This window comes from Nicotiana sylvestris, chromosome 4, assembly GCF_000393655.2.
Source record: "Nicotiana sylvestris chromosome 4, ASM39365v2, whole genome shotgun sequence".
Lineage (NCBI taxonomy): Eukaryota > Viridiplantae > Streptophyta > Magnoliopsida > Solanales > Solanaceae > Nicotiana > Nicotiana sylvestris.
Genome location: NC_091060.1, coordinates 70,939,699 through 70,966,533, shown reverse-complemented (window position 1 = coordinate 70,966,533; position 26,835 = coordinate 70,939,699). Strand labels below are relative to the sequence as shown.

At 37.7% G+C, this 26,835-nt stretch overlaps 3 protein-coding genes across 5 annotated transcripts; 2 read left to right on the top strand and 1 right to left on the bottom strand.

The window, feature by feature from the left end:
* Nucleotides 1–102: 102 nt before the first annotated feature.
* LOC104243271 (pentatricopeptide repeat-containing protein At1g13040, mitochondrial) lies at nt 103–8,493 on the top strand. Of its 2 annotated transcripts, none has more exons than XM_009798435.2 (4): nt 103–2,001; nt 2,312–2,419; nt 5,745–5,854; nt 7,531–8,493. In XM_009798435.2, exon 1 carries the CDS (start codon nt 446–448, stop codon nt 1,979–1,981), a length of 1,536 nt encoding a protein of 511 aa, XP_009796737.1. In that variant the 5' UTR covers nt 103–445; the 3' UTR covers nt 1,982–2,001; nt 2,312–2,419; nt 5,745–5,854; nt 7,531–8,493. The 2 variants fall into 2 exon arrangements, with proteins under 2 accessions (XP_009796737.1, XP_070028084.1); XM_070171983.1 differs by lacking the exon at nt 7,531–8,493 and adding an exon at nt 7,275–7,523.
* A 1,041-nt stretch (nt 8,494–9,534) lies between these two features.
* LOC104243269 (proteasome subunit beta type-7-A-like) lies at nt 9,535–20,497 on the bottom strand. 2 transcript variants are annotated; one of them, XM_009798432.2, is made up of 9 exons: nt 20,280–20,497; nt 20,036–20,198; nt 10,975–11,116; nt 10,760–10,856; nt 10,594–10,663; nt 10,397–10,501; nt 10,204–10,302; nt 10,011–10,095; nt 9,535–9,803 (listed from the first exon to the last, which is right to left on the bottom strand). In XM_009798432.2, exons 2-9 carry the CDS (start codon nt 20,180–20,182, stop codon nt 9,727–9,729), a joined length of 822 nt encoding a protein of 273 aa, XP_009796734.1. In that variant the 5' UTR covers nt 20,183–20,198; nt 20,280–20,497; the 3' UTR covers nt 9,535–9,726. The 2 variants fall into 2 exon arrangements, with proteins under 2 accessions (XP_009796734.1, XP_009796735.1); XM_009798433.2 differs by having other exon boundaries at nt 20,290–20,426.
* A 2,352-nt stretch (nt 20,498–22,849) lies between these two features.
* On the top strand, nt 22,850–24,936 carry LOC138889684 (uncharacterized). The gene is made up of 4 exons (XM_070173019.1): nt 22,850–23,079; nt 23,740–23,959; nt 24,486–24,677; nt 24,748–24,936. The coding sequence occupies exons 1-4, from the start codon at nt 22,850–22,852 to the stop codon at nt 24,934–24,936; spliced, it is 831 nt and encodes a 276-aa protein (XP_070029120.1).
* The last annotated feature ends 1,899 nt before the right edge of the window (nt 24,937–26,835 follow it).

Below are 26,835 nucleotides of genomic sequence, written 5' to 3'. Positions count from 1 at the left end.
TTTTGCAAATCACACCGATGCTAGAGAAGCATAAAGCCCGCATCAGAGTCCATTATAGAAAGTTGATCCTTTGCGTTGCAGTGTAGTTAAAGTTTTGAACTCGTCGTCTTTCGTCTCCAGAATTTGGACTTTGGATTTGGGCCCCCAAATCCCTTTCTCCCCTGCCAATCTTCTCCATCGCCGAAACCTCCTTTCCCCCTCAACCCCCCCCCCCCCCCCGCCCCTCTTCTTTTAAGCACAATGCGCATGAAATTACTTCCCTGTAATCTGTACTTTTGCCCATCCTGAAGCTTCCCCGTTAACCTTATCATCATCATCATCCTGTACAATTTACTGTTAACTAATGTAAACACTTCTACGTCAAGCCAATATTTCAACATATATTGGCGCCTTTGAGCTCAAGGAAGCGATGCTATGCTTTCGCTTCTGAGGAATCCACATTGATATGTATAGAACTCTTGGTAAGCATCGACTCATATACCGTGCCCGCATGTCATATTACGTGAAGACCGGCCTAGTGAACGAAGCACTCCAGGTGTTCGACGAAATGACTCAGTCAGACTGCAGAGTTTTCAGCATTGATTACAACAGAATAATTGGCGTTTTGATTCGTAACTCGCGTTTTGATTTAGCAGAATGCTACTATCATGAAATGAAGCCTATGGGGTTTTCCTTAAATTCATTGACATATTCAAGATTCATTTGTGGTTTGTGTAAAGTTAAGAACTTTGATCTTATTCATAGGCTTCTTAATGACATGGATATGCTTGGTATAGTCCCTGATTTTTGGGCTTATAATACGTATTTGAATCTTTTGTGCAGTGAACATTTGGTTGAAATTGCTTTGGAGTTGTTTAGAGTAATGGGAGCGAAAGGGAAAGAGCCTGATGTTGTGAGTTATACCATTCTTATTAGTGGGCTGTGTAGGATTGGACGCTTCGATAATGCTGTTGAAATGTGGCATGCAATGATTAGGAAAGGATTAATTCCAGACAATAAGGCTTGTAAAGCTCTTGTTTTCGGCTTGTGTGGGAGTGGTAAGGTTGATTTGGCTTATGAGCTGACTTTAGGTATTCTAAGGGGTCAAGTCAAATTCAACACGGAAATATACAATGTGCTGATACATGGGTTTTGTGGAGCTGGTAGGATTGACAAAGCACAAGCAATTAAAACGTTCATGAGGAGAAATGGGTGTGAACCAGATTTAGTTACTTATAATGTGTTCTTGAATTATTGTTGTAAGGAGCTTATGTTGGAAGAGGCGGAGAAGTTGATAGAGAAGATGGAAGGAAATGGGTTGGAACCTGATTGTTACAGCTATAACCAGCTTCTTAAAGGTCTCTGCAAAGCCAATAGATTGGATAAGGCTTATAAGCTAATGACCCACAAGATGGAGGCCAAAGGCTTGGTAGATGTTGTATCTTATAATACTATTATTAGAGCGCTCTGCAAGACAGACTGCAATAAGAGGGCATACAATCTCTTCGAGGAGATGGAGCAAAAAGGAATTGTTCCTGATGTTGTAACTTTTACAATTCTTATAGAAGCTTCTCTAAAGGAAGGCAATTCCAGTGTAGCCAAGGCACTTTTTGATCAGATGATCAGCATGGGCCGTTTTCCAGATCGTATACTCTACACTTCTATTATAGATAACCTGTGCAAGACAGGTAAAATAGGGATGGCTCAGAGCATTTTCCATGATATGGTGGAACAGGGTGTTGGGGCTGATGTTATCTCGTATAATGCACTAATCAGCGGATTTTGCAAGGCTTCTAGAGTAAATGAAGCTCTGCGTCTTTATGAAGATATGCAAGCTAGAGCTTTGGATCCAGATGAAATCACCTTCAAATTGATTATTGGAGGCCTCGTACAGGAGAAGAACCTCTCAGTGGCTTGTGCAGTTTGGGATCAAATGATGGAGAAGGGTTTTACACTTGACAGAGATTTATCGCAGACTCTAATAAATGCAATCAACTCATAGGCTGCACCATATCAGAAGTGGTTTGTATCTCCGAACACCCATCTGTTATGTCTTTTTGCATGTTTCGGATAGAACACCTATGTGTTGACATCTTTCTTGTATGTTTCTACATTTATTTGCATATTGGGGAGTGCTTATTTGTCAAATATGAGTATTTGCATAATTCTGTATCATCTAATATTCTAAATTAAATAGTTGAAATTGCAAAATGTGTCCTGGAAAATAGAAATATTCTGCATCTGCTCCAAACAAACATAATCCGAGGAACTAATGATTGCCTTTTAATTATTTTTGATTTAAAGATGGTTTACTTGGAAGTTGGAATTTCAGGTTGACTTGCTCTGAATCCTTCCCATGGGCAAATTTCTATTGGACTTGCAGCTCTCAGAACTCAGTAGACCTTCTGTTCTTCTCAGGGAAATGCCTAAGTCACCCAAGGTTTGCGTGCTTTTTCTCTGGAAACTTATTATTGACTAGCAACATTTATCCACTGATATGGATTTGTAAATTAATGATTAAAATTATAAGACAAAAAAGGAACATACCATTTTCGTTCTCCATCCATCCATCCATCCATCCCTCCCTCTCTCTCAGATGCGCACACATTCTGTTTGATTGCAGTTAGTTTGAGTATTGAAAATATTTTGTATTAGTTGTGCATCAACAAGGAACTAAAAGTGGAACCTGGAGTTTCACTCTGGTAAAAATGTTGTTGACACGGACCTTGCTCTTTTCGCCTCACAGCTCAAATGAAAAGAAATCCATGAAATGAGAATAAGTTACTATTTTGAATCCGCAAATGTGTGCGTGTGGGTGAACAGTTGCAATTTGTAAAGAAGTGATGCTTATGAAACAGTAGGTGAAAAAATCATTAGGTAATGATCTTAGGACTTAGGAGTTCCAATTCTGACAGTAGAATGATAGAGGCAGTATTTATCAAAATTTGGTTAAAAGTTTAGTATAAGTGTATCACTCCAGATTTTAGTCAGAGCCTCTACTGCAGAGGAAAGTTGATTACTGAAGGCACTTATAGTTGTTTCCTTATTTATTTTTTTTATCAGTAAATTAGAGGTTTCCTGATGTGAATTGCTTCCCTTGAGCCGTGAATAGTTCAAAATGATGTGGTGGCCAAGATATGGACCGCTTAAAGAAAGGATGCCTCTCATCAATTTAGTCCATTATGGTTTTCTTTACCATTCTGGATTACTAAATTCAGTTCTAGTAGTTGCCATCTCACGAAATTGGCCCATTCGCCAACTTGACGTGAAAAATGCCTTGAAACATCCTCTCTACCTCTACATATACATTACCCTCCCATACCCCACACTGTGGGGGTATACTGGGTATATTGTTGTGTTGTTGTTGTTGTAAATTAGAGGTTTCATTGATAGTTCAAAATTTATTGTTGTTGTTGTTGTAATTGAGTGCATCCAGTAGATGCAAAATTTACATAAGTGAGCAAAAAATTGGTCAGCTCCTTTTACACTGAATCCCCTATATGCATTCTAAGGAGCTAACAAAGTCACAAAACTCATTAAAACTATTTACAGATTGAAGATTACAACAACAAAAAAGTTCAAGATGCATCTAGTATTAAGCTCGTGGAAAGGGGTTAAGACTCCTTCAAAACGTCTTCGGTTCTTATTATTCCATATGCAGCAAAATATGCATGCTACTATCTGCCAAAGTTCCCAAATGATTTGTTTACTTTCCAGGTTCCCCTCTCCTCAGCATCTGGAAGCATATCTAACACCGTAAGGCATCGCAATGTTGTCAAGGGCTCATTTAAGGTGCACTTAAGCCTTGAAGCTCAGTAGGCACTTCGCTTCACTTAGGTTGCGTTTCAATGTAGGCAAGGCACTAAAGTGTGGGTTTCATTGCCCATAAGTTCTATCTTGAAGAAGTGGTACTAAACAATAAATGTGATTGGAAAAGATACATTAACTGTTAAGGAAATCATTGCAAATGAATTTTTTCTTGACTACACATATTTTTATTTTTTTCTTTGTTGAGCATTTTTTAACTAAAGCCCACACTTTGATTGCGCTTAAAAGCCCCGATAGACCTGGACCGCTTCTTAACACTTTTCGCCTTTGACAGCACTGCCATTGCCCAGTGCACCCCACGAAGGCTGTAGAACATGCTCCATGTTCCTTGCAGTGTGGCACTGTAAGAAAAGATGGCAAATATCCTCAGAGTGTTGGAGACACATGTTGCATGCTGGTTAGATAGAATCCTCTATTAGCTAGGATTTCATTTATGGCAACCTCCTGTTAGTGTCACCCAGCTAAAACAGCCTAATTTAGTTGGGATCTTGATCCACTCATGCTACTGTCAGGCAATGCAGAGAAGGTAATACCTGGAACCTATCTTTCAGAAGAAACTTCCACGACGAGAGGTTTGGGAGTTAGTGAACCTTTATATTAAACTCGAAGGGTGGCAATGGATCCACTTGCAAAGGATAAAGTCAATGGCATGTTTTCTGTGAGTCATGCTACCTTAAGTTAGTGAACAGCAGCATTATAATAGACAGATGGCTATCCAAGTGTCATGATTTTATTCATCATTCTGTGAATATATAGTTGCTAAAATGTATAACAAAACGAAGAAACATCATTATCAATTGACTGAATTGCCTCCGTATTGCTAACATATGTTTTTAGCACAATTATCGCTAAGGAACTAGGTATAATTTTGCCATTAGAACCTTTAGTATAAGTGTATTCACTTGATTGTTTAATTATGATAATGGCACACAAATCTTCTGCTGATGCCTTAAATCTAGGGACTTAAATGGATATGTCTATAGCACCTCAAATGAAAACCATGTGGTGCAACAATTCTTGTGGCTTGTACATGCCTCTCTATAGGTTTTTAACCTAAGTTCCTCGGACACGGGTGCGGTTGTCTGATACGGGTGCGGATCTAGAGGTCGGATCCTTCGAGATGTAAATTCTACGGTTTGGGGATATGGGTCCTAGTACGGATACGGGTGCGGGGATCCGACTAAAAATAATTCGAAAACATATAAATATAAAATCTCTAAATTATGAGAAATTTTGTGGAATACTTACGTATAGCTTGTAAAGTGTGGATTTTTTTTTATTTTCAAGTTGTAGATAAGTAAAGGATTGACTTCCTAGATAAAGTATGCTATTTTCTTCAAATGTACCCTAGTTTTGGTTATGATTTTGTGAATCAAATTGTATCTCGTCCCGAAATTTTCTGTCTGCTATGGTCAAAGTACCCAAAATTGTTTGACCAGATCCGGTACGGATCCCATACCCACACCCATACTAGTGTCATGTTGACACAGGTGGGGCACCTAAAGTAATGTGTCGGAGCAACTTAGTTTTTAACCCATATTTGGCCAATCAAGTACGTATCTTGCGGATGATACATGCCTCGTGTGAGATTGAGCTTGGTGTTATAGCTATTACACCCTTTTTTGTTATTTGGTTCTGCAGTGATGCTGAAAATAAAGTGTTATGGTTGTCATGCGAGTTTTGTTGCTATATTTGAACTCATCTAAAGCTGTCAATAGTCATATGTTTGTCAATATTGTACTAGAGATGCACTCTGATACATTTTTGGTTTTGATATCCCCAGAACCCAAAGTCTGATCTGCATCTTCTTTGTTAATTCTTGTTATGCGGCTTTCAATGGTGTGAATATCCCTCTTGTTGGCTTTTTTCTGAATTAGGTCTCCTTAAGGTAATTGGCCACCAATTTTTGTTGAAGGAGGTTGAATTTTCATATACAGGTCACAATGGTAAACAAACTGGCCAAGCTTCTTGGAAAAAAGAGGAAAGTGTACAATGGATTCTTTTCACCATGCTAACAGGAAATACTATTCAAGAGCTTGTGGAGAAGGTAAGCCTGTTTTGCTTTCAGTTTCTAACTTTTCAGTCCTGAGAAAATCTAGCTCTCTTACAGGAAAGTTTGGGTGGGACAATTGTTTAAGACCCGTCATGTCATCAACTGACAATGGTAGTTTCTAATTGAAAAAGGAGAAGGTAAATCAGGGTAAATTTCACTAGTTCTTCTCTTTAACAGGACATCACTATCTCAAATTAATGAAGGAATGAAGACAAAAAATCAATGTGGGTCCCTTTTGTTGACTTGAAGTGGTGAATCCCATTAAATAGAGGAATGAGCTATTGAACTTACGTTATAAAAATGTTAACCAGAAAACAATTCTTACCGAGAAATTATACCGATTGACTTAGTAGCTCACATGCAGGTTGTTACTTCACTACTGAACAACATCAACAACTACGCCTCAATCATGACTAAGTTGGCATCAGCTATATGAATCTTTGCTACTGAGATCTTTTAAAACCTTTCTTTGTTGACTTCAGTAAAACTCAACTATTTTCGCATTGGTTTCGTAAATTTCCATCAATAATTCAAAACTGAAGTCCTTATCTTCCCTTTCAAAGCTTCCATTTCCATATTCTATTTAACATCTGATTACCCTAACTCTTCTTAATAGTCTTGCTTCTCTCATATTCAAACTGGTAAAGATAACCATGATCATTTAGCTGCGATCCTTCAAAAAAGGGTTGCTTGGTTGAAGTGATTGTTAAGTGGAAATAAAAGTTTTTTTGATCGGGTAAAGATAGATTTCATTTGCCTCTGGCATAGTTCAAGTGTCAAAGGCTGAGGAACTAGAGTCATAGGTTTGAGCCTTGTGCTGTGTAAGTTAAGTCTGGTATTTAAGTGAAGAAGGATAGAGGCGCGGGCCCATTACCCATGAGTTTCAAAGGCTCCAGTTGATCCTAAGGGTTGGCCCAGATGGATTTCTCGGTCATCTAAAAAGAAAGTAAAGGTAGATTTCATTCATTCAGAATCCAGAAGATACACAATAATTGCAAAAGAAGTCGACTTCTGGACAATGGCAGATGACCCTAACAAAAATTTGAAGGAGCTTACAAAATCCAAAAAAGTCAAATATTATTTACATTACGAAGTTAACTCCATGAAAAGATGCATCAAAATTTTAGCCTTCAAAACAAGAGTTGGAGTTCAAAACAGCTGATTTCTTTCTTTCCAAATGCACCATATGATCACTGCAGGAACCATTTTCCACAAGTTGATGATGGATGTTAAGTGAAATAAAGTTTCTAGCGACATCTAATATTGAAAACTTCTTTTTAGAGCATAATTGATTAAAAAAGGAAAATAAACAAGTTTAATCCCAAGACTAGTATAGGTAGTTTATTACGTTCGTAAAACCAACCTTAGTAACATATCAAAACGTTTACCCAAGACGACCCTGTTCAATCTACAGACTCATTGTGTGGATTGAAGCTCCGGCGCTAGTTAGATATGTCCGGCAAGATGAAGAAGAAGCCGGACTGTCTGGACTTTGCATAGCTTCAGAGAAGAGGCCTGAGATAACAGAGCAAACGGGACAGGTGGAAGCTGTAAAGCGCAATTCAAATTTTGAATTAAGTGGTTGTGTCTCATGTGCACGTAGGGAGTTTTCAGAGTTAGAAATCTAAACATTGACTAGTTTTTCGTTTTCTTGGTGCTTCCCTTCTCAGGTGAGTGTTTTCTGAACTTCGTCAACACAAGCACATGGTGGACGCTATTGTTTGCTAGAAAGTTGACAGTAAAGGATACAGGAGGATGCCCGCTGCATGATGTTCTGCAGTCCAGGTGGATTTTCCTTTAGTATTCTTCTCGAATAACTGGTTGAATAGGTGGAAATGTTTTCCAAATTCTAGCCGTGCTACTGAAGGAGCAATTGCTGTCCGTCCAGGCCGAATTAAAAGAAAAGTCAGAGACAGGAAAAACTCTGAAAGTAAAGCAAGCCCATTTGTTTTGCTCATTATGCGGATTGAGGCGTGAAAGGTGGAAAGCTGGTTTAAGAGATTTACTGCTGATTTTAGTTAGTGTAGTGAAGAGTAGTAGATGATTGAGAGAGTTGAGGACTCTGTGTCTTGCAATTGGCTCCCTACAAATTGGCAAGGATGAAATGAGGATGAATGAGAAGAGTCTTCTTAGTTAAAATCAGCATGTGGCGTGTACCTGGCAGGATCTGGAAAAAGGAACAATTTTGATGACAAAGCTGTTCCTGATCTTTGAGTACTGCTCTTACCAACCTGTATGAGTGTTGGAGATTTGTGGGCACAAAAAGAATTTTGGAATCACTATCTTATGGATTAAGGTTTCTCGGACATCAAAATCATCGACATGCTTCTTTAACAAGGACGTGCTGCTGCGTTGCTTTCATTTATTCAACCATACATGTGACTGAACTGTGGTGTTTGCCTTAACAATTAGACTCCTCTCTCATGCGCTGTTGGCAGGCATGAAAAGAGTACTATTATTTATAAGTTTTTGATGTTTGGTGTCCAAGAATAAGTGTGTTCCTGTTGTTCCCCCCCCAAAAAAGTCCATCTCAATTGAAGTAAAGTTATTCAATATCAAGGTTTCGGTTATACAACAGAGGGTTTATTTCTTGAGCAAATTATACAAAATTTTACAGCTTGCATCTCTCATGATGTTACAACCTCCTACATTACACTGCTTAAATTTGATATAGTGCAGGCTTGGCGCTTGCCGTTAGACCATAATAGATCTCATTGGAGCTGAAATTTTGAAGATAATCCATCAATTCATGCCATCTTCCAAACTGATAAAAGAATTTCTTGATCAGTTTATTCGTGGATAATCCTTCTTCACTATACTTTTACTTTCCATGTGGTAATATTGGAATAACTCAGTAATAAGGTTTTCATAATGCAATTTGAGGTACATTCTGACCACTACTTCATACATATAAGCTTGAAAGGAAGCGAGACGAAATACTTGTATTGTAAGCAGTTGTTCCCATAGCAGCTGTAGCACTTTGAATACTTGTAAGAGAGCTGATTTTCCAGAACCTTAGTTGGCCAAGTTGGGTTTTAGAAATGTTTTCCAATAAAAAGTTTTATTTTTGAATCAAACAAGATTATTTTGGGGTTTCCTAAATCTTTCCCGAAAATGCACTCCTTAAAAACAACAATAGTATGACGCAATTATTTGGGAACGGTTTGGTTTGGCCAATGAGAAAGATAAGCAAACAAACCAATACCAGGGATTACTGACTAGAGTAATTTTTGTTGGGGAACTTTTTTAGCAGCTTTGCTATTTGTTTTCCTTTTCCTTTGCTTCCTATTGACATTGTTCTCTCTGCTCTTGGGAAGAAACAGACCGATTTAGCAGTAAATAGTAGTATCTTCGATGTTCCAACTACTTAATTTGTACAGTTGTGATCTTCACCCGCTTTTGTTTTCACAATCATTTCAGCAGATTTTATCCAAAATTGGCCAATAAAACTTCAAATGTTTTCCTTTTCTGTCATTTTGCTTTCTACATTTGAGAAAATAATTAGGAGATGGTGACCCCAGCAAATGTTATATTGATATAAATGCTATATACAGCACCAGGGCAAACATCTCTGTCATTCTCTCTGCCATAATTGACGATAATTGTCTTTCTTTCCTTCGCAAACAACACAAAAACTCGACTTAAACTGCAAGAAAAACTATTGACAACACTAGGGCAACAAAAACTACAAAATCCTTCATTTAGACCCCGCCAATCTTTCATTCTCTAGCAACAAATTTGTTTGAAAGCTACGTCTGATGAAACAGATTAAATAGGTCATTTAGAAAAATTACAATAGTTCCAACTACTGGAAATAGTTTAACTTCTTCAAAGAAATGACAATGGAACTCATCATTGCAATACAGCTATTCTTCCATAGCGTCTCCACCTTCAATTACCTCTACCACCTCTCTTAATGGTGTAATCTTTGTAAGAAGAACTTCTGTAAGCACAACAACAATTCAACTGACAATATTAGTAAAATGCAAAGCATTTGAAAGAAACAAATTTGTACTTTTAACAAGGTATATCTCAGTTGCATTGGAGGTTGACAAGTATGAAAACATTACAAACAACAATTGCGCCTTAGTGCCAAACAAGTTGGGATCGGCTATGTGGATCTTCACTGACCAAGTATGAGAACACTAACCAGTCCTTTTAGGGAATGAGTAACCCTTCTGTGGATAGGTGCGAGGATTAGGCAACATATGATTCCTCAAGTACTCCGTGTGCCCCTAACAATCACCAGTAGAAGTTTTAAAGCGATATACTAACCAAATATTACATGCTTTATGTATAATAAGGAGAAAATTCTGTCATTGCTTGCTAAAGGGAGATCAAACCTTTGTTATTATACAGATATCAACGTTGCTTCCACTACCAAGATCATTGAACACCCCAGACAATATGGCCTCTGCTACTAGCTTTATCCCTTCATCTTTCTGCACCAAAACTCCACCTCAACATTTAACAATTTACAATGTATATAGACGCCAAATCCAGTGGACTAAACATAGCTGCAGGAAATGAGCTTACACTTAACCCTTCCCGGTATTTTGACTCAAAGATTGCTATCGCTGCAAGGGAACCAGAGCCCATTGTAGCATATGGCAGAGTATCAGTTGATCCATGTGGATAAATCTGAGAACAGGCCATTGACCAGCAACATTCAGGATTTCTACAATGGGAAAAATAATAATATACTAAAGCGACTCCAACACAAGACCACTCACAGTATGCAGATGTGGTCCTGTGACATCAACCCCACCAAGGACCAAAGCAGCTGAGACGTAGCCCTGGTAGCTGGTTAAGAGAACATAGTTAAGCCTCTGTTTTATCAATTTAATTGCATGCAAAGATGTTATTTTATCACGAAGCAACATTAAAATATAAGCACACCTGAAAAGATGAGTCTTCAAAAGAGTAAGAGCTGTCACAACCCTGGATTCACGACCAGTGTGATACCTATGAAGCTTCAGTTGGGAACTGACCATGTCTATAAAATAGCAGTTGCTACTTAAGGTATGAGAGAGAAATAGAGAGACAAGGATTTGAAACTTGAGAAGAGATGTTATTATTACAAACAGAAATACATGGATATCAAACTCAATTACCAGTCACTGCCTCAGTATCAGCAGCTGTCCCTGCTCCACAGCAATATATGTTAGGGGCCATGTAATGAATCTTCTCACAGTTCTTATCAGCAACAATTGGCCCTTCAGTCGCCCGTGTGTCTGCTCCAAGAATGACACCATCCTGAAGACAAAACACTAAGCTGTTAAATAAGAATCACTTCCAAAGTCTGCTGGTACAGCATGCAGCAATCGTGGATAATTGTACGAATGGGATACTCCTAAAGGCAATTTGATCAAACGTGTAACTTCCTGAGTCTGCTGATCCCCTACATGCAGGTTCTTACGAATGATCAATCAGATGAGACATTCATAAAAGCAACATCACCCATAAAGGAAAAAAAATGACGATGAAGGTATATCAAAAGATACTGTAAAAAGGAGAAAAAGAAAGAAAAACATGTAGGATTGGCAGAGACTTACGGACCGATATCATTCAGCAATGCCGTTAACAATGTTTATGGTTCTTAATTTCATATATGGAAGATAGCCCCAAGCTAATAGCCGCTGTCTCTATCCCTAAAGGCCGAGGGCGGTGGCTTTCTTGTGGTTGTAATTGCGAAGTCATTCTATTTTGGATTTCTTGTTCCTGCAGCTGAGAAGTCTGAAGCTACACCCTTCTATAACACCTTGCCCCTTAATGATAAGATAAGCTCCAGAATTAGCGGATAACCCAGTCCTTTCTTTGCTTGAAGTTAGTATGGAATGGAGCTACTTTGGCCGCAAAATTCAAACTAGACTCGGTGCTTGACAAGGGGATTTAGTAGGTTTTTGCAATTATGTCTATCATATTAAGAGGGGTTTCATCTCATTTCTTTTTTTAATAAGTAAAATGGGTTTCGTCTTCCTTTATATAGAGCTACTCGTATAGTGTTCCAATTGGAGAAAAATAATAGTGGAACGAAGTTAAGAAGGCAAAGTACACAAGCTATAAGTCCCAGACTCCAAATTCCAAACATTAACGTAGAAACATACTTTATGGTTGATGGCTCTGCTTTTCACAACATGCATGCTATTGCCGGATTGTAATAACAAACTCCGAGTTGTCAAAGATAAAAGACAAAAGCTCTCCACACTTTCTTATTGTCCTCAAATAACAATTTCTTCTCTGTTTTACCTTCTCTGTCACATTACATCTATATATTGGCCATTGGTAGGCTACGACTCTACCTTCCAAGGAAAAGAGAAAAACAATCCTCCAGGCCACCAAAAATCTCCTTTCGTGTAATACGAGTCTCTTTGCAGTTTAGGTTGAAAGATCTATATCTCACCTTGCTGTAATTAACCGGTTCAAATTCGAAAACTCTACCATTTATGATATATAATCTACACTTTAAAATAAGGGAAAAAGGTCAAATTTGCCCCTAAATTATGCGAAATGATTTAGATGTGGAAAAGGTCAACTAGTAACGGTTGCTATATCCAGACCATTTCGCAAAGTTTAGGGGCAAATTTGATCCTTTTTTATTTTTTCACTCACTGTCCTTCATCTTCCAAACATTCACTTCATACACCAATCTTCTCGGTCAAAGTTCCTTCTCCGCTGCATAACTAACACCTCAAAACACCCCTTTAAACAGATTCTAATAGAAAAGAAGACGAGGCGCCAAACCTCACACTATCTCTTTTCTCAGTCCACCACAATATATCGCAAAAGCCTTGGTCCCACAATTTCATTCCACGACACCACCATAACCTCATTCGTCAACCATCGATTGACCTCTGTTGATACCTCAAAAAAAAAAAAAAACTCACTTAAAAACGGCTGAGAGGCCACCAACAACATTCTTCCATTTGCCTCTGTTCTCCCTTTTCCAGAACCCTTTCGAAAAGACAACCATGAAGACCCACTGAAAAAAACTCCACCATGGCCAAAAACCATCATTGCCAACTACTGTCACCAACAAAAAACTATTTTTTTGCTTTGTTTCCCCGATAGAACTAGATCAGCAAGAAGCCCACCAGCAACAACCATCGACCACTTTTTCACTATCTACTTCACCTTCTTCCTCCACTCCAAAAGTACTAAACCTTTCTCACCATCACCATTTCCTCACCTAAAAAATGCCACACCAAGCACCACATCTCACCACCCTTCCTCACCACACAATGTTCAACGAAAAGACAAAAAGTCACCATAATCACCACCTTATCACCAACACAGAACTCACTATAGAAATCTTTCATCACCAAAAACAACCTTCATCAACAAGACAAGCCATTATAATATCTAAAGCAAAAGTCATCTTCGAATGTGTAGGTTGGAGTTGGTAAGAGAAAAGACTATAGTTAGAAAAATAGGCGTTAAAAAGGGAGTGTTTTGAGGAGTAGGTTTTGTGATGAAGAAGATTCTTGGCTAGGATGTGAGGTGATTTTTCGGGAAGATGAAAGACAACGAGCGAAATGAAAAAGGTCAAATTAGCCCCTAATTTTGCAAAATGGTCTAGATATTGCCTCCATTAATATTTTGCAATATATGGAACACGTGGCAGCCAGCCCCAGGTGCTAATAAAAGTGCTTAGATACTTAATAAAAGTGCTTAGATACTGAATAGATCCAACTAATGCTCCATCTATCAATAAGGGCATGTGTACCATTTTTGTAATGACAAGGGCATACCTGAACCCAACTATTAGTGAAGGGTATATCGAGAGTTCTAGACCATTTCACATAGTTCAAGGGCAAATCTGAACCTTTTCAGCATAAAACGATTTTAGTAGTTATTGTGATTTGCACACACAACAAGATCTCCAAAATGCAGATTTTGAGGAGCATTATGCCTTGCTATCCATAAACATTGCGTCGTATTTTTAACAGCTGATGTACGATTTACTGTCTTAGCATAGGTATGATTATATCTGCTGATAACGAAGTTAAGCTGTATTGAGGAAATCGTTTTGTCTCAATCAATCAAGAATGTTATATATTTCAGGAGCTAGATTAGTTGGCGATGAACAAGTAAGAATTGCCTCAACCAAAATTGATGGAATTGGACCTGCCTATACCTAGGATTTCCATTTGGTTCGGCTGTAGTTTCATAGATCTACATGGGAATCTTCGTTAGATCGATCATGCAGTTAGATCGATTGGCCTACCAGAGAGTTGGCATTAGAAGACTGACACTCACAACACCAACAAAGCTGGACGACATACGATCAAAAGTTCGGGATGATGTGATCCAAGTCAATAGGTTAGGAAGATCAAAGATAATTGTTTGTAATAAGGGAAAAATAATGAATGGTCAATTCACGGTTAGAAATTCCACTAACAACTTGGTGAGAGTTTGTCAACCACTCCTTCCAAAGGACTCTAAGGATAGGAATAGCCAAAGATCAAAACATAGCATGAAAATTACAAACTTCATACTTCAAAGCAAAAAAAAGCCAAAAAATAAACGGAAGGAAAGACAAGAAAAAAGCGTGGGCCACAGATGCAATATTTTCTTGGTGAACTAAGCAACATTTTCTTCATCACTCTTCTTTGTGTCCCTCTAAACAAGGCAGTTGGAATCAAATGGAAGAAAATATCTTCCACCAGTAGGCAACATTATGAATGGTGTACAAAACTCATCTTTCTTTCCATTTTTACTCCAAATATGGCAGAGGATTTTTGATAAAAAGAGAAAAGTTTTCGATGGCAAGGTAAAGTTGTTTTGCCCACACAATTTCCTCGCAGAAAAGTCCTATTAACATATGCTGTCAGTAGCCAAATGTTAGATACTAGTAGCAGAATATTCGGGTAAATATACAACCTATGCGTGTATATTTTAATAGAGACAAGTTAATATGTATGAATTTCAGAAGCAATGAAGCCTCTCTCATGTAGTTTGCAAAACAATAGAAATCTTGTCCAAACAAGTGAAAGCAAACAACTAGTAAAACGGTCTTTCACCACAACACTCAAATGCCTTTCGCCTGAAATGATCCTTCCCCAAGTAAATGATGGATCCTGAAATGCTATCTCCATTTTGAACTTCAATGCAAAAGACCCAAACCAAATGTCTTTTTTTTTGTTCTCCTTAAATTATTTAGAAAAAGGCGAAAGCTCCAATATCTAGATGAAAATATAGTACGCAAATGTTGATGCATGTGGCTTATAACAAAATAAAAGCACTGCTTTTAATTTAATTCCTGCAGCAAGTTTGCTCGCACCTAGACTATTCTACCATTAGCATCATTCCACCAATATGGGTGTTCGATAGCTCTATCCACCAAAATTTAAACATATGAAAAAAAACTAATCTTGTTTTACATCTACTAGGATTTGAACTCTGATCTCCCATAGTGTACATTCCATTCTTGCAATTAATGCACCATTATGGATTAAGTCTTACTACAAATCTCACTAATGTCTCAAAAATTCTTTGTGTTTTCGTGTAGTTTCTTCTCATTTGAACGTCTTGAGTTACGTTTTTGTGTGAACAAGCCTAATTTAGATTTATTTTGGAACTAGGTGCAATTGGTATGAGAAATCATTTTCAGCTTGTTAAGTATCAAAAACACGCGCATTGAGGTTCAAGGGCTCGCACTGAGGGCAAAGGAACTAAGGGATAGATCAAAATAGACAAGGAAAGAGGAAAAGATGCCACATAAAGGGGATCATGACAGTGTAAAAAATAGGCATGCACAGTGTTGATGACATGGTTAAATAAATACATGTATATTCTCTTTAACTTAAGCTTTTACATGAGATAGTCACACAGTTCGACATGGTATCAGAGCAGGCAGCGGTCTTGGTTTGAGTTCTCACCGCCACCCATTATCAAAAGACCTTTTGCCTGCTTGGCCCATGAAAAAGAACCAGCCCCGCACATGAGGGGCATGTTGAAGACATAATTAAATAAATAAAAGTTTGTTCTTTCTAATAGCTTCAAATTCTAGACAGATGTCACACAATCAACACACAACACAGAGCGTTATAGGGTGAAGGACGAGGAATTTATGTTCAATTCATGACCTACTGTTCGGAAGCACCCTTCTAAGGGAAATTCCATCTTTTAAATATTTTAACATGGTATAAATAATTAGGGCTTTTTTGGGAGGGCGATTCAACCTTTTTGGGAGCAAAAACAAGGTACAAGAGCAAGGCACGCGACAATGAGAAGATTACCATAGAGTTTCATATTTTCTCCATTGTTCTCGACTTTAAAATATGTTTTTATTTATTTATTGTTGTCCGCCAGATTATGTGCAGCTAGGATCTCTTGATCTAGAGTTGTGGTGGAACTTGATATCTTTATTGTTGTATTGCGATTTGTATATTTATTGCATGAATCATCTATGTAGTTGAGTTACTGATTTAATTATGTGTTTGATTGTTTCATGTCCTTCAACAATTCGACCCTGTTTATGAACCTTAGTTGAAAATGAGAAAAGGGAATCTAGGTAGTAGGGGCTTGATTTGCAGTAAAATAGACACATATTTGCTCTCCTTACATAGCCAGTCAATTATGTTAACCTTAATGCATTCTTTCGTCTTTTACCCTTTTGATCTCAACCTTAATGCATACTTTTTAACTGAAATGAGAAAACTCATAGAAATATAGGGAATTGGTCAATTTGCATAGAGAATAGCATATCGAAAGAGTCTTGCTACTATAAAATACCCTCAAGGTTAATAGTATAGTGCATAGAACATAGCAGAATGAATGACATTGACAATAGAAACTATATAGAAAAGTTAAGAATGGTCGAACAAGGGCAAATTTGTCATTTTACTCTGCCATTTTTTTTAAAATTTTTCGATACATATTCCAACCCAAAACACTCCTGACACAATTCTAGAACCCTCATCTGCTTTCATAAACCTATTTTCTTCATTTCACACTTCGAACTACAACTCATCTTTCAGTTACATTCATCTCCTAGCTGGGTATCTCAATTTTAGATAAGCTTTTCCCTTAATTTTTGCTTTAATCTTCTCCAGCTTTTGCTTGTCTGAGTCACTTATTTGCCCTTGAACAATTTATTGTACTTCCCAATGAAATGTCTTATGTGTGAATTCAAATGCAATCCAAAGCCACCTACTGCTTTATCATCGTTCTACCCTTTCGATGGGGATTGAGTGTACGTCGGAGCTTGCGGATGTATCAAAGCCGCCTCTTCTTTTGTTTAATCTCAGAAGATCTCATCCATTGAGATCGAGCACGATAAATGGTAAGATTATTTATTTGTTAAACATTTTCATTTGTTGTGAGAAATTTTCAGGGTTAGTTTTCTCAACTAATTTTTCCTATTAATTGAACAAAGTAGCTTTTTAAGATGAGATCTGAATATATCATAGAGGGATACAAGGTTTCTAATTGTTTTCTTTATTTATCTGTTTACGCTTTTTGTTCCCTATTTTTTTTTTTTTTTACAAAACGTGGTGTTGTTCCAGCAACTGCAGATAGTACTAAGATGTCGACAAAGAATATTAATTCAGGGATGGGTTGGAGTTTCATAAGAGCATTAGCTCAGATAGTATTGCTTTTTCCTTACTCTCACAATTTGGATGGTTCAATCTGCTTTACTCTCGGTAATTTCTTTTCTTTCTAATTAATTTTTGTTGATGACTTTTGTCATAAAAGATTAAATACAGATGATTCATAGTAGTAAGGAAGAAATATCTTTTGTTGTTAATGAGTATAAAATGCTCTATTAAATAATTGAGTAATTCAACAAATTCAATCTTGTGGCATATCAAATTAAGTTAGGCATATAAAATAGAGTTTGTGAACGACCTATATAATCATTGTTGAATTTGTGTAAACAATTAAACAAGCAAAGAAAGTAAGATTGAAAGAAGAAAGGTTCCATGAACAACCACTAAATTAAGTGAAGATGCTCTAGACAATTGTACAGGAGTCGAGGATAGAAGAATTTGCGGAAGATAAATTTAATAATCGTCTTATTAAGATTCAAGACAGACAAAAATGTGTTTTGAGAAAAAAGGAATTCAATGAGATTTAGTATGTATGAGTTTGTATGTTTTTTCTTATAAATGCAGTTAATATATAAAGCAAAGTAGCATGTATGCGAGATTTTTAACTTACTTTGATTATCAATTTCCATAATGGAATCTTTGAATCCTCCATTGATTGATTAATTTTAGTTATAGTAGAAGTTAATAAAGATGCACAACAACTCTATATTGTTGCGAACTTCTTTAGAAATTGATCAAAATGTATTGTTGTTTAGTGTTGTTGCGGAAAGTAGTAGGAGTATGCTGTTATTCCGATTTAACAGATCATCTTAATGTATATGTGATTGGTATTGCTGATTCATGTCTTTTTCCCTTTCATGTCTTGCCTTTGAGCGCTCTAATGCGTTGGACGATTACTAAAACGTTTTAAAAATCCTCATTTTGGTCCATTTAAAGTTTTTACTTCTTATAGGAAAACCAGAAAAAATATCTATATTTTCTTATGCAAGCGATATACTCTTAGATGCTTTGATTCAATACTGTTTCTATCAAGTTTAGAGAATCAAAATAAACCTTGTAGATTATGCTGTTGTGGTTGAAAAGTTATTGCTTGTGGTCTTACTATTTGAGAATTGAATCTTTAATTAGTGTCTCGATTATGTTGTTTATTAAAGTGGTTCACTGATATATGTAGGTGGAAGGCTTTAGATTTTGCAGCTTTCAAAAGGAGTTCAGCAGTGTTTTTCAATGTCAAAAAAACAGAAATTGATGTCTTTTGGTGGTTGGAGCACGTATATGATGAGCGAAGGATGGAAGGGGACTGTCAAAGAATGGGAAGGCTCAAAAACTTGCTTTGCAACATTGGCTAGAAGTTGTGCATTGTCCTAAATCTTTTTCATATCTTTCATCCTAAGTAGCATTAAAGCTTTTATAGCTATTCATATATATTCCTGCCTATTGAAGTGACTATTTGTTGTGTTATTATAGCATTGAATTCTCCAAATAAAGAAAGTCTCTATGAATTATTTCAGTAAGTTATTTTATTCTTCAAGAGTGCCATTTATTATGAAACTGATTCTTCCTTCTACTCTAACGCGTGTCCTGAAAGTTAAATCTCTCAACTTATCTTCTACTAGTGAGTGTTCCCTTGCAGGATTTTGCACCTATGTTATATGAATAAAGATATTTATAAAATATTTCTATGAGTTGAAATATCTCAGGGTTGACATCTTCTTGTATTAGCAACTTTTTTTGAAGGTTGTATGTTGGAGATGTGAAAGAAATACATCTTGAAGTGCAATAGATGTGCATGTTGTTGTGTCTTCGTCAAAACAACAGTAAAGTTGTCTTCTGAAAGGAGGGAGGAGAATACTAGGAAAATTATCTGCAGAATCAGTTGATGAATCAGTTGATGTATCCTATTTATTGATATCCTATTTATTGATAACCTGGATCTAGACTCTGGATTTAGATGTTTTTCATTCTTACAGTTGAATTGGCTATCATTGGGTTATATTAGTTATGTTTTCTTCTGTCTATCATTGGGTTATATTAGTTATGTTTTCTTTTCCTTCGTGTCTTTTGCTATCCATCATTCAATATGACCATAATTTTGAAGTTATTGTAAAAGAGCTACTAGATTCTTGTCATTTTTCCTCTAAATTGCCAGAGATTAAATTTGATTTTGTTCACATGAGCACATACATCTAAGTCACACCGTTGGGCATGTGCTCACAGGCGTCACCTTATCTAGTTGACAATAGAAGCATCAAGGAAAGCTGTATCTCTACAATCCTTACTCTTAGATAATCCGAAAACATGCTTATTGATTGTCTTCTTAGTATTAAACATTTCCCAGTACCTCTCGTTTTAGATTCTTAGTTCAACCAACAATTCTCCTTTTTATTAGTAACAATTTAGTCTAAGGATTTAGTTAAACGGAATCCACATTCTCATTCGTGAACCATACTTTGCTTACTCAATATTACTAGAGCTATCGTGTAGAGAGATAAAATTCATTCAAATTGCAACATTAAGGAACACTAAGCTATGTAGGCCAGTCAAGACCCAAATAAAAAGGGGAAATACTGATATAAATTAGAAACATTTCCAGTCTAAACAGAATAACCACTATAGGTACCTGAAAAATTAAGCCGACGATGGTAGTGCCAGTCTTGAGGAAAGAAGGACCCCGAAGTCCTTTATTCACAAGCATCTCATTCCTTCTGCACAAATCAAAGCTAAATCCACCCTTCATAGGAACATCCGTTGTTGCCTTAGACGCCATTGCTGCTAAAGATAACCTAAAAAAATAAAAAAAATATGAGACTGAAAAGGCAGTCTTGATTGCTGGGACAAGAAAACAAAAGGCAAAAGAGTATTACAGGTTGTCACCAAAATTTTAAAAAACCCTCCGATTAATCTTTTTCAGTAGTGATTTACGAAGCTGATGATTTGAAACCACCGAGAGAGAGAGAGAGAGAGAAAGAGAGCGAGCTGAGTGATGATATGAGAGACTCGGGATCTTGTAAAAGAGACCAGTAGGCTTGGAGAATAAGAAAAGAGGGCAAAGTGCACCAATAATCAATTTTAACCCCTCTATATAAAATATATCTACAATTTACAATGTATTTAAAAATTAATAATTCACCTAACTAATAGCCCGTTTGGCCAAGCTGCAAAAATAAGCTTATTTTGAGAAGTACTTTTTAAAAAAAAATACTTTTCTCAAGAGTACTTTTGGTGAGAAACAGTTTGTGTTTGGCTAATTAGTTTAAAAATCACTTCTGAGCAGTAATTAGTATTTGGCCAAGCTTTAAAAAACTGCTTCTAAGTGTATTTTTCTCAAAAGTGCTTCTCAAAAAAGGCTTTTGGAGAGAAGCTACTTTTTTTGCTTCTTCAAAACTGCTTCTGCTTCTCCTCAAAAGCACTTTTTTTCCTTCCAAAAGCTGTCAAACACCTCAATTTTTGGCCAAAAGTGTCTTTAGCAAAAAAAAAGAAGCACTTTTGGCCAAAAAGAAGCTTGGCCAAACAGGCTATAAGTATCTTATCCAACTGCTAATTTAAACTTCAGGATTAAATGTCCTAAATTTCTGACCACTAATTGTATCTTATTTAGGACATAAGATTCGAATTTTAAAACACAATTTATGAACTTTAGGACACGGTGTCCTAAATTGCTGAACTACTAATTTAAAATTTAGTACATAAAATTCGAACTTAAGGACACAATTTTCGTACTTTAGGATACGATGTCTTGAAGTTTGAATTTTGAGGTTTAAATTCTAGGACGTCGTGTCCTGAAATTTAAGCGAAGTTAACTAATCTTAAATATATTATAAACTGTGAATATATTTTAAACAATATGCTTAAAAATATCTATTTGATGTCATTTCCACAAGAAAAACAGGTGGAAGAGGGCCGTAAATTTGGCTGCTGATTTTACTGCGGATGTCGAAGCATGGATCCCCAATATTAGTGGGCGTTTGGACATAAGAATTGTAAAATTTCAAAACAGGATGAAAAAAAATTTCAAGTAAAAATGGTACTTGAAATTTAGAGTTCTATTTGGACATAAATATAATTTTGGGTTGTTTTTGAAGTTTTGTGAATGATTTGAGTGAAAATTTTGAAAAACATTTTCAAATTTTCGAAAATTTCCAAAATGTATCTTCAAGTGAAAATTGAAAATTTTATGAACAAACGTTGGTTACGAGAAAAGTGAAAATATTTTGGAAAAAAAGGAAAAAATTTCTTATGTCCAAACGGGCTCATAGTAGCACTCTTTAACCTACAACCAACTTTTCAAAATTATTTAACATATACCCAGTTTCTATTAAGTAACTAATATCCAGACAAAAATAACCCTAAATAAATAAAACAGGTACCACATAGAGGTATGAGCTGAAACATGAATGATTTAGAGAGGAAATGGACAACCCAATAATAAATCTATTGTATTTAGATCGCTAACGTTAAATGTAAATGCAAGCACAAATCATTAATTAGCTTAATAGCTCAAAACTCTAGAAAAGGGCCATAAAAGAGAAGATTCGCCTACTACAAGGATTCAGATATATAGACGATAATTTGAAAACTAGATATTCTGATTTAAGCATTTGAATACTTCAACTTCACTCAAGTTATTTTTTACTTATTCTATGTCTTCAAAAAGCAATGAAAAGACTATTAGAGAAATCCATTTGCTAACTGATTATACTTCACTGCAGATAACATCTGAAATCTAATTAGACAAGTTATACTTTTTCCATCTAATAACGAGATTTAACAGGTTTACTAGATTTTGGAAGATCATATACAAAAAATTCATAATTTTGCAAACCCAATATAACAATCAAGATTTTGGCAGGTAGTCCAAATAACATGAAAGAATTAAATTTATCATTTTGTTTACCCTAAAAATTGAGTAACAATTAAACTTATAATGTGGTTTTAAGGATACGTGATTTCACTTAATATCAATTGATAAACGTAAAGATAAGTGATGCAAATTGACAATAATACAAAGCAAACCAACGTTTGATCAATGCCCTCGAGCTAATGAATCCTCGAGCTTGGTAGAGCAAGAACAGTTAAAGAGCAGCAAGTTGATAAACAAAAGAACGTGAGTTAAAGGGAGAATATGATATTGCTTTGATCTGTATGAATGTAAGGTGTTTTACAAATGATGGGATTTCCCTTTATATACTAGAGGAATCCTAATTAAAGTATAATTCTAATTACGGAAGTAAATCCCATGATTGGTACAAATAACCGCCCTTAATTCGATCTGTTCCGAGATTTCCGCCGTGATCTTTGACCGGTCACGGATATCTCGCCTTTCCGTTATTGCACTTCACTCGAAGTTGGTCATACTTAGTATCGATTGCTGCTAGCCTCGGTCTCGACGGACATCTCGATTCTTGAACTCAACACCTCGTCTTCGTGCTATAAAATGCCGGTAGGGCCACGTGTCGAAGAGTGTGTTCCTAGGTCATGCGATCTTACTTCTGACTTTAAAGTCGAGAAACCCTCATCGGTACCTGGACGATGTGAGCCAATGTCGAGATACATATGCTCGATGATGGAGGGCAATCTTGAGCGGGTGAAAAAAGATTGCCATTGGGAAAACAAAGAGGTGGTGATTCAGACCCCCAGAGAGGACATCACCACCCACGTGAAAGGGTTCTTGAGCCTTTACACTTACCCTTTTATGCTGGGTCTCGTTGACCCTATTATCCTCAATTTCTGCCGCCAATACCAAATAACCCTGGGCCAGATCCATCCTTCCTTCTGGCGCACAGTTATTTTGCTTCGATTTATTGTGAGCAAAGTCGAGGGGATGCCTTTTACCCTCGATCATCTCATTAGAATGTACAACTCCAGTCTTTATCGAGGCGGACTAATAAGGCTTTAGCGTCGAGCCACCAAGGTGTTGTTCTCGAGCATAGATAAGGACAAGGACCGAGGATGGATGGGCCGGTTTGTCCGAGTGAGGACTTCCGACATAATTCCGGCCGAGAAGATGTCATTCCCTGAAGAGTGAAACATGAAGCATAAGTACAAACCCATCTATAGTTTCCATTTACCTTTTTGTTTCTTTTGCCTTTTCGTTTTGACATCCCTTCTATGATGTTGCGGTTTCTTGGGTGACCGGTGCGATCCCGAACCTTGAAGGCTGGGTTTGAAATCTTGCCTCGACCTCTTCGTATGCTGAGTGCTCGTGGCGCGATTTGGCAAAGGGCTGATGGGAGGCCAAAAATCGCGGTAAGCTTCTCTATCCGCGTTTGATGCCCTTCTGTGAAATGATTCTTTTTCATTTTTACTTAATTTCCTCCAATACAGGTCTCAGAGACAATGCTGTCATGAGGCCGCCCCACCTGGGGAAGAGAATGCCACAAAATCGGCCAAGGATAAAAAGAGGAAAAGGGTCCCGCCTTTCGATACTCTAAAGCCTAAAAAGAGCAAGGCTTGTAAGTCGAAGAATGACACTGCCGCTCTGCCTGCCGACGTAGTCCAGAAACTACGAGATGAAGAAGAGGAAGAAGATGCAGACTACAAGCTGGTGGGTCGATAGAGGGGGAGCGCTTAAGCTTCAAAGGCAGCTAAGTCGGTGATGGTCGAGGAGGCTCATCTTCGGACTGAGGAGACCTCGAAAGATGCTCCGAGCAAAGTCCCAGAATCATCAGAGGCTGAAGATGTCTCCTGCCGTGACGAACAATTGGCGAGTGTGCCTGTCCGCCGTGATGAAGAATCGGCCGTTTTGCCTGAATGGTCCAGTTCCTAGGCCCTCCGAAAAGGAGAGAGCACCCCAAGTGTCTTACTTGGGGAAATCAATATTGATGATTCGCCGCCCTTCCCCACATTTTTCGAGGGGCAATTTTAGGAGGCCCAGGCTGTGGAGACCCCCGATGTGGGAACGATCCATGAAGGGGATGACTTATTCCTTGGCTGCTTCACGGGGGTCGATGATGTTTTCGATCTGGATGCAACGATCATTTTTTATGAGGCTCAGCAACTCCTGAACCAGGTAGACTCCAGTCTCTGTTATTAGTTTTACATTTGCCTTTATTTCCTTCCTTTCTCCATAGGCCGTGACACTTCATCGGGAAGCAATTTTCAAATCTCGAGCCGAGCTGAACCGATGTGAGGCCGATCTCAAAAGGTTCAAAGAGGAGAGAGATGCCCTCAAACTCATCAGTGGGCAAAAAGAAGAGGAGATCAAGGACCTCCGAGCTGAACTAGCCAAAGCTCACAAAGAGCAGACTGACTTGATCGAACAGGTAATGAAGAATTTTCTTAGAAGTTTGGTGTGTCTATTCGGGGATGGCGACTAATACTTTGATCCTACAGGTTCGACAGAAGGCCGAAAAGATCGAGCAGCTTCGCGATGAGGCTAAGATGAAAAAGGCAGAGAATTTTAGGTGGAAGCAGAACATGGACCGCCTCGCCTCGGAGAAAGATACTGCTCGAGCCCAGTTTGGCTCAGTGTCAACTCCAAAGCATGAAGGAAGAGAGCTTGGCCCGAGCCAAGAAAATTGAGGAGCTCAAGACTCGGTTGGCCGCTGAGCTTGCAAAGGCCGCATCTGAAGCAGAAAGAGTAAAGGCCGATGCGGAGGCGATCATGGCCGTCTACCAAGCTAACACTGAAGCCGCTAACGCTCGAGCAAAGGAAATGTTTTGATGCTACTCAGGTTCGATCATCCTACATTGCCGAGCATGCCAAATGCCAGTCTCGGAGAGAGACTCTCGAAGAGATTCATGCTCGTGTTTTTGAACTTACTGCTGATATCGAGAATGTGAAAGTGCTAGGGGCCGAAGCCAAAGCTTTGCTCTCTGATGATGATGACTCTGGGAGCGCGAGTGGATCCGAGAGCGGAGAAGATAAAGCTCCCGGGGAAGATTAGGCACTTAGAGTTTTTTCTTCTTTTTTGGATTTTGTATAAGACCCTGACTGGTCTCTGCTAATACTTTTGCATCTATGAAGGATCCCTTTTCTTTCCGATTTGTCTCTGATTTCTATTTTGTGAAAACTCTGTTTTGCTTTTGCCTTATGAAAATTCTGATATACTTTAGGTCTTGTGAGAAATTTGACTCACTTCGTTCCCTTGTAAAAATTTTGTTGAAATCGGATTGCTATAGTCTCCATGACCGAGTGAGTAATTGCTCGAACTCGGTGTAGAAAAAACCCTTAGGTTTTGGTTAAGCGAGGGCGGGTCCTCGATCTCAATAATGTAATGTCCCTTAGGCTCTTGATCGGGCCGATATGACCTCACAAGAGTGGATTTTCCCTTTTTTCTGCTTAAAAAATTTAATCATATTAAAATTTGTTGTGCCTTAGCATGAGATAAATCTGTACCCATTAGGATTCAGTGTTATCGAAAAAATTTGTTATGCCTTAGCATAAGTTTGTTCAATTTGGTACCTCTTAAGGTTTTCGAGGGCTGATGTTTATCGAAACCCTATATAAATTTGCCGAGGGTAGCCTTTTTTTAACCAGTTTTATGAAAATATTTGAAGGCCTGTTTGATTACGAAATTCAGACGTCTCCGAACCGTGTTAGTTTGGCTGTAGCTTTTAACTTGATATTTGCCCATTGGGCTTGTTTCTCGATTATGCTTCAAACTTGTTCGAAGTATCAGTCTCCGAGTGGGGTGGTCATGGCCTATAAAATCGAGGATTGCCCTTTTAAGGTCTTAAGATTTCAAATTTTAATAATTCAAGCACGTCGATTTTCGGACGGCAGTCCTGAGTACGGGGTTAATTACTCGAGATTCAGTTGTGATTGGCTCTTTAGCCGGTTTTCGTAATATATTGTAAGTACGAAATTGTAAAGTAGGAATTTCACGGAGGCATGGAACATCTGATAAGGAAAAAGTATTTCTTTTAATAGACCATTCATGCGTACATGTTTTGTCATTAGGGCTCGGGCAATCTATGTGGGCACAATTCATTTGACCGTTTGATCCTTTAAAATTTTTTCCTATCGAGACCTTGTTGACACGAAGCATCTTCCTTGAAAACACAACATCCGAGGGCAGTGCCCCCCCAGTGTTCGAGGTTAATTGTAAAGAAGCCTCGGATACTGTTGAATTGTCCCCAGGTAGCACAAATAATTGTTTCCTCGTTAAAAACCTCACCGAAAACACCTATTTGGGACAAAAATTGATCTAAGGAAAAAGAGTGTAACGTGTGCTTTAAAACCCGAGGTCTTTATGTTGAAGAATTTCCCGATGTCTTTGATCGAGCACCTGTAATAAGTTAGTATCGAATATAAACGAAAAAGGGGGAGAGTCATACCTTAGCAATAGTATCGTTTGAGGAGTGATATGTTCCAATTATTTGGCAGTTGTTCGCCGTTCATCGTGACAAGCTTGTAAGATCCCTTTCCGATGACACCGAGAACCTGATATGGTCCTTTTCAATTTGGGCCGAGTTTCC